Source organism: Otolemur garnettii, unplaced genomic scaffold (genome assembly GCF_000181295.1).
Source record: "Otolemur garnettii isolate 467f Iridium unplaced genomic scaffold, OtoGar3 scaffold00026, whole genome shotgun sequence".
NCBI classification, from domain to species: Eukaryota; Metazoa; Chordata; class Mammalia; order Primates; family Galagidae; genus Otolemur; species Otolemur garnettii.
Window position 1 is genome coordinate 20,279,278 of NW_003852421.1, and position 8,011 is coordinate 20,287,288.

Below are 8,011 nucleotides of genomic sequence, written 5' to 3' on the forward strand. Positions count from 1 at the left end.
CAGAGCCAAGAGGATTGCTTAAGCCCAAGAGCTGGAGGTTGTTGGGAGCTATGACACCATGGCACTGTACCCAGGGGGGACAGCTTGAGACTCTGTCTCCAAAAAGAAAAAAAAAGCTACCCTTGGTTTATTTGGAGTCTATTTTTATAAACAAATCTACATTAGGAATTTGAAACAATTTTATGAATAGCACTTAAATTATTAAAAATAGTTGGCTACTGGGTGACACCTATGGCTCAGTGAGTAGGGTGCCGGCCCCATATATCAAGGGTGGCAGGTTTAAACCCGGCCCCAGGCAAACTGCAACAAAAATATAGCCAGGCATTGTGGCAGGCACCTGTAGTCCCAGCTGCTCGGGAGGCTGAGGCAAGAGAATTGTCTAAGCACAGGAGTTGGAGGTTACTGTGAGCTGCGAGGCCATAGCACTCTACCAAGGGCAATAAAGTGAGACTCTGTCTCTAAAACAAACAAAAATAATTGGCTACTATGACCAGTTAACATGAATTGAAGAAATTCCTCCATATACTTTATCTAGAAAGAATGCAGGCAGAAAATACATTTAATACCATAGTAGCTACTACCAGGATGTGGTTAAACCACAAAATTTTACCTACTAAGTCCAGACTTACAGCAGAACTTACCCTTCTCATAGACTGGTATCGAGGAGCATGGAGCTGTACCACATCCTTCTGTAAAAGCTCTATGGAACTTTCCAAGGAATAGCTGGAATCTCGCACACCTTTCAGGATATTTTCTTCATAATTATTTGTCATGACTGGTATAACCTCAGACACTTCAAAAAGTGCTGACTTTTTCTTCTAAAACAAAACAAAATGGCGTATTAACTCACTGGGAGCACAATGTCTTTTAACACCTAGCTCATATTACGTCAAGTACCTTTATTCTAACTCAGCAAAATTCTTAACTGTCTAAAGTAATTTTTATAATGAAAATATAAAGATTTTTCAAATAAGCGAATCCTTCTAGTCTTCCGCCATCCACCTCCCTACCTAACCTCACACAAATGGGCTGTTATCAGAATTTTTTTTTTTTTTTGTGAGACAGAGCCTCAAGCTGTTGCCCTGGGTAGAGTGCTGTGACATCAGAGATCACAGCAAACTCTAACTCCTGAGCTTAAGCGATTCTCTGCCTCAGCATCCCAAGTAGCTGAGACTACAGACACCTGCCATAGGGCCCGGCTATTTTTTGTAGTTGTCATTTGTCATTGTTGTTTGGCGCGTCAGGCTGGATTTGAACCCACTAGCTCTGGTGTATGTAGCTGGCGCCTTGGGCGGCTATCAGAGTGTTTTAACTACTCAGCTTCATAGTATTATGGTATCCCTAGAATGGAAAGTACTTATTCTAGACAATAGTTTCTTACATACTGTGAGGAGTAAGCATCACACACTCCTAAGGTTAAGAAGAAAAAAAAATCAGGAATGTAGTCTTTTTTTTTTTTTTTTTTTTTTGGGAGACAAAGAGACTCAAGCAGTCACCCTAGGTAGCCATGACATCACAACTCACAGCAACCTCAAACTCCTGGGCTCAAGAGATGCCCTTGCCTCTGCCTCCCAAGTACCTGGAACTACAGGGCCCGGCCACAACACCCAGCTATCTATATTTTGGTTGCAGCTGTCACTGTTGTTTGGCAGGCCCTGGGTAGATTTGAACCCGCCAGCTCTGGTGTTACGTGGCTAGCGCCTTAACCACCTGAGCCACAGGCACCTAGCCAGTAACGTAGTCTTGATATTTCATTTTAAGTGGCTCTACATGAAGCTAAACTACAATCTCTTCAGTTTAAGACAAAACTGTTCATCTTAAAGGGTTTTCCAAAAAGGAAGATCAAATGGGCAGTGCCTGTGGCTCAGTGGGTAGGGTACCTGGCCCATATACCAAAGTTGGCAGGTTTAAACCGGGCCAAACTGCAAAAAAAAAAAAAAAAAAAAAAAAAAAAAGGCCAGGCGCTGTGGTGGGTGCCTGTAGTCCCAGCTACTTGGTAGGCTGAGGCAAGAGAATTGCCTAAGCCCTGGAGTTGAAGGGTACTGTGAGCTGTGTGACACCACAGCACTCCACTGAGGGCAATAAAGTAAGACTGTCTCTACCCAAAAAAAAAAGGGGGGGGGATCAAGTGTTCATTGTGAAACTAGCTTCAAAAATTCTGTATATATCAACTATTCAGGACAATTGCATATATATTGTCCATTTGAAGAATAAAACCAGATTTTCATAGGTGTGAAAGAACTACATGTGGGACAGTTTAAAGTGATTTACAGATTAAATACAAAAGTCTAGTCCCATACTACTTCAACCTTGATTTAGAGCCCACATTGTAATACCCTCAACTAAAATCTAATCTTAACCAATTTTGAGTTACTTATCAAAAAAAAGAAAAAGAAAATGGGGACATAAATTTTTGACACTACCCAACCTTGGCAGGATCATTTCAAAAGAAATTACTTTGGAACTACTTTACAGTGTTACATTGTATGAGCCAAGCTTCTAAATACAAAAAACCTTTAAAAGTTAAGAGTTGGTTAACAACTTGGAAAACTTACAAATACTGAGACCAATTAAAATATTTCTGATCTAGGGTGGTGCCTGTGGCTCAGTGAGTAGGGTGCCCGTCTGATATACTGAGGGTGGCCGGTTCAAACAACCCAGCCCCAGCCAAACTGCAACAAAAAATAGCCCAGTGTTGTGGTAGGCACCTGTGGTCCCAGCTACTCTGGAGGCTGAGGCAAGAGAATCGCCTAAGCCCAAGGGCTGGAGGTTGCTGTGAGTGGTGACATAACAGCACTCTACCAAGGGCAACGAAGTTACTCTGTCTCTTAAAAAAAAAAAAAAAGATACTTCTGATCTGAAATTAGCCTACATTCTAAGGGTAAAAAATTGAGGTAGCACTTCCTTATATTCATAACCTAATCTCACGTTAAACAGCCTTATTGATAATTTAGGAAGCTGTCCATTTGAAGTGAATAAATACTGGTTTTATCATTCTTGTCTACTCAAAACTCACTGCTATTTAACTATAACCCCAATTCTGATAAAGGAAAAAATCCTTTAAGTTATTTTGAATTTCAAAAAACTGCTCTATAGGCATAAATTAACCATTTCAGTATTTAATTGCTCCTATAAATTAGAAGTGTATTCTATTTCATTAAATGTACCATGAGAGAGGTACTTACATCATGAAGTTGAAGAAACAGGCTGACTTTAGCATATAAACTCTTTGAAACATCTCATCTATGCTTTATGTGAAATAATCTTCCCATTCAGTTATAAAGTTCCCTATGCAATTCTATATGAAGTTCTACAATGTTGCCCATTCCATGTCAATTAAATGTGGATTCTACTACTTTAGACTTTTAAAAAAAATATTTCCAAGCCAAAAAATACTCAAAGACCTTCAATTCATAGGTATGGTGCAAGTGCTCAATTTATAGAATCACCCACAGGGTGAAAAAATCATACAAAGCAGACTTTTCCCCCCAACCACTCTTAACCTAATATTCATAATTCTTTAAGAGTAACAAACTTAATATACACTTACAAAAATCACTTGTGGTAATTCACATTAAGAACTTTAAATTACCTTCTCCTTGAATACAAAGGCAATATACATCTTGAAGTCAAACTGGTCAGCTAGAGATTCTTTTTTCTTTCTAAGCTGAGCACGTAGTCTGTTCAGAGCTTGTTTCTTCCGGGAGTTTGGGTCCCCCATTTTGAAATACAGGTGGTACTAAAGCCTTTGGAAATTGTCACTAAACTATGGGCACTTTTTCTTAAGACTCAAGTACAACAGAAACAAGTCATTTTTTTCCTGCTAATATGATTGAATAGCTAAAATCACAACTGTAACCCAAAAACTGCACCCCCTGGCACTATTAGCAGACTGTCATATTACAGGGTCAAGAAATAAAAGCTGCTGTCCAGTCATGTTTTGGACAATAATGTTTGGGGTCAGATAGGAAAAAGGAAGGGAAGGAAGGAAAGAAAGAAAGAGGAGAAAATATTTTAACTAACTTTCTGGAAAACACATTTGGCTTAACTGCCAAAATAAAGGCTTTGGGGGGAAATGAAAAGCCTATAATCAGGATTTAGGTGTGCAATAAAACACAGCTGACACCAGTCCAATCCTTAAAATCCATCCGGATTTTTCCCCCTTTTTAGAAAAGTGATTAAGAAAAAACAGGGAGGGGTAAAGTGTGATCCTGTTATTCCAAATACAAAAAATAAAGCAAAACAAAATATCAAAACAGGGTAGGTAAATGAAACTGAAATATCCAATTGGATTTTACCCAGCCAGATCCATGGCCGTAGTACCTAATTAATTCTTAGTTATTTCAGATTTCACTATTGCTATGTATTGTCAGTGCCTGTTATTGATTACACTTGGTGGCGAGCAAAGAGAAAAGTGCAAATTCGGTAGAGAAGGAAGGGGAGAGGTACAGGGTTTCCCTGCAATCAACTACAGTGTATACCGGGGGCGGGCAGCTGTTGCCCAAAGGAGCCATGAGAAAAAACAGCGGAGTCATTACCAACTTCCCCATCACCCACATTTTCACCCTCAGGCGGCTGCTAATGCTGCTGCCAAGGAGAATCATGATGGCAGAGGAAAAGGGTATTAATATGGTATTAATAATTATTCCGGCTCTGTGGTTAGACCTAATTAATGCCCGGGTTCTCAACACCCCCAGCACTGCAACTAATCTTACATTCCCCAAGGGAGCCTTCCCTATGGATTTGCCCCCGTTCAAGATGGTGGGGAGTGCGATTTATCTTCTTGTGAGCATTGCCGAGGCAAAGGTGGCGAGTTTTCCCAAATCCCAGGCAGCGCCCGGAACCACCTGCCTACCTCCCCCCAAGTCCCACCCCCTCCCCTTGCCTTCAGCGGCAGCGACTCACTCGCACCACGGGAGACACAGGATCACTCAGGTTTTCACTCATTTCATCGTGGAAACAATTCCCGCCCGGATAGAATAGGCGGGAGAGGGTAAATGGGAAGGATCAGTGGGAAAGAAAGAAAATAGTTGTGTTAATATTACTTTTTAAAGTAAGCCCACCCCCCCCCCAAAAAAAAAACAATTAAGTTCCCGGATCTCTCAAGTTGAACAGACCATGTTTCCAGAGTTTGGATTGTTTAGGGTGGGGTCGTCAGTTGGTTTCCCAAGGGGGCAGGGGTTGGAATCGAGGCAGGCGGGGTGGGTGACGGGGAAATCCCCTCCCTGTCCCCGCAGAGACCAGGACTCACGGACCGACTCTCAGGCGGGGTTTGGGCCCTCTAGCCGCAGCCTGCGGGCGGAGCGGTGGCGGCGGCGGAAGAGGCGGCGGCGGCGGGGGCGCTGCTCGCAGCACGGGCAGAAGCCATGTCAAGAGAAAACCACCAGCCAACTGAGCCCCTCCATCCCCGCTGCAGTGCGCACTGTGACCGGGCCGCCCGCGCTGCTGCCGCCACTCAGCCCCCACCTGGGACCCATAGTCTGGCTCGGCGCCCCGGGCGGCGACGTTGAGGAAGGACGCGGGGGTAGCGGCGACCGAGAGAGAAAAAGAGAAGAGGAAAAACGAAGAGAAAGAGAGTTGGATTGGTACTAGCGGCGGAGGGGGAGGGGAGAAAGGGAAGGAGAGCCCTGCGCTAAAGGATCTGTCAGAGAACTAAACCCCCCAAAATAAAAGTTATTTCAGTTCAAGCATCTGCTCTTGAGTCTTTCTTCTCCCCTAAGTCGGGTTGCAGTTCTCAGGAAAGAAGGTGGAGGAGACCCGGAGGGGGGAAAAGCCGGAGCGGATGGTGCGCGTCCGCGGTAGCACAGCCTGGTTTCCCCCCCCAACCGGTGCCTGCAGAAGCGGGTGCGGCCTCGGGAGGCTCCCGGGTCCGGGGTAGAGTCGCGTTTGAGAAAAGAAGCGAGAACAAACAACTTAAAATGGCAGCGACGGCCGCTGCGTCACCCGCCCCTCACCGGCACCGCCCCGAGCCCTCTGCGGCTGCGCGCACCGCGGGCCTCCACCATCTGCTCAGGAACAAAGGGGAAGAAAGGGTTTGAGGCGAGAAGATTGTCAAGGTTATCAAGGAGGAGTAAAGGATATCAAGAGTAAAGGATATATATAAGTGTTAAGGATTATAAATCTTTTAAATGAAACTTCTCATTTAATATTCCTCCCTCAAGGGCAAGTTTGAGAGTTGAGACTCCCCTCTCCTGCAGTATAAAGTTTCCATGGGGCGTGGAAAGGGGCTCCCCTTTCCACGCTCCCCTCCCTCCGCCCACTCGGTCAGGAAGTCCCAAGCTCCTGAGTTGGCTCTTCGCCCCTCCCCTCTGACGTCATAAAAACACGCCCTTATGCCCTGCCAACAAAGCTCCCGGATGGAGTCGCTTTTTCTCTGGTCTAGTCAGCTGCTCTGGGTGCAGCTGGGCGCGGGACGGAACCGCGGTAGTGGCATGAGGTAGGCGGGAGTAGGGGCGGAGTGAAGAAGGAAAAGCAAACTCTATGCTGGACGGTTGAGGGGGAGATTCTTATTCCACTTCATTGTTGATATCTTTATCAGGGTCTGCCTCCCGGTATTTTGCGGCGACAAACTGAGTATTCATTTCCAGTACTTGGAACTTAAATGGCGTGCAGCAGAAAATATCTCACGTTAGTTCCACGCGTCTCTGTCCCCACCCTGCCACGTGCGCGGGCGGGCGGGTTGGGAGTCAATCTTTGAACAAGGTCAAAGACGCCGTTTAGACGTCCCTGCTGTGATGTAGGAGAGAAACCGCCGAGCCTCACCTGTGGAGGTTTTCCCCTCGCTATCAGATCGCAAGTTCTATTACTATGTGAAATGCAGATTTCACTTAATTTATGACATTGGTTTAGAAAATAACGATACAAACAAAATTACTGCTGACTCGTGTTCTTTACCTGGTGCTGGTTAGTACGTAAAAGCTTCATTGTAATATAATTCACACATTATACTATTTACCTTTTCGAAGCGTGTAATACAATGGGTTTTAATGTATTCAATTTTGCAACCGTCACATTGTCATAACTCCTAGAAAAAAACCAGTACCCGTTACAGTCCCCCAGGACTTTAGAACTGCATCCTGTCCTGTATATGGATCTCTGTAATCTCAAAACATAGAGGGCACTGTGGAACGTTTGCTGCGGAAACACACGTTCTTGGCACCAGAGTGTTGAGTCCATTTTTCAGGCCTCTAATGTGCTCATAAAAATGCAGTTATATAAGTGATTAGCAAATTTCAATATTTCACATAAGCAATGTCGGTATATTTCTTTATTAGCTACTCTGATGCAATTTTAGACGTCTATTGGGCCCCAAATTACTGTTTTTTACTTTTTGAAATCAAAATAGATAGGCAGTAATGACGTACTTTTTGCCCTAGCTATACCCACCCTTAAATTTAAATTGTCCGGAACTGAAGGATGAGATTTCTAACGTTTCCAAAGTATTCTAACCTTGGAAGAGAAAATTTGCATTTTTCTAGTGTTTTGCTGATTTATTTTCACAGTCACATAAGTGTGTGGAAAGCTCACATGGGTAACTACATGAAATGATGATTTCACTTAGTTTATGGCAGTGTTTTTAAAAAGAAGGATATTTTTAAAATAATGCTGATTCATGTGTTCTTGACTTGGTGCTGATTAATACATGACAGATTGATTGAAATATAATTCACATACCATGCTGTTTACCTATTTGAAGTGAATAATCCTGTGGGTTTTAATATATTCAGTTATGCAACCATATTATCGTTCCTAGAAAAAAACCCTGTACCCATTAGTAGTCACTCCCCTTCTTCCTCTCTCCTGCTCTGAAACAACCACTTATTTATGTTGTCTCTATAGGTCCTTTTTCTGGAGTTTTGTGGGGTTTGTTTGTTTGTTTGTTTTGGGGGGGTATTTCTATTTTGAGACAGAGTCTCACTTTGTCACTTTGTTGCCCTCGGTAAAGTGCTGTAGCATCATAGCTCACGTTCTCTTGCCTCGGTCTACTGAATAGCTGGGACTACCAGCGTCT

At 43.7% G+C, this 8,011-nt stretch overlaps 2 protein-coding genes across 3 annotated transcripts in view; one reads left to right on the forward strand and one right to left on the reverse strand.

The window, feature by feature from the left end:
* The window catches only part of CUNH6orf62 (chromosome unknown C6orf62 homolog), a 16,879-nt gene extending 10,918 nt beyond the window's left edge, over positions 1-5,961 (reverse strand). The window contains exons 1-2 of one of the 2 annotated variants that reach the window (XM_012804233.1): positions 4,906-5,961; positions 642-818 (exon numbers count right to left, since the gene is read on the reverse strand). In XM_012804233.1, coding sequence (XP_012659687.1) covers positions 642-818; positions 4,906-4,947 — 219 coding nt within the window. In that variant the 5' untranslated portion in view covers positions 4,948-5,961. Of the gene's footprint in view, positions 1-641; positions 819-3,592; positions 4,385-4,905 lie in introns of those variants that run through there. The other variant, XM_003788340.2, reaches the window with a different exon arrangement.
* Positions 5,962-6,387: 426 nt separating this feature from the next.
* The window catches only part of GMNN (geminin, DNA replication inhibitor), a 72,029-nt gene continuing 70,405 nt past the window's right edge, over positions 6,388-8,011 (forward strand). The window contains exon 1 of the mRNA XM_023512317.1: positions 6,388-6,436. The gene's annotated coding sequence lies outside the window, so the exon portion shown is untranslated. The remainder of the gene's footprint in view (positions 6,437-8,011) is intronic.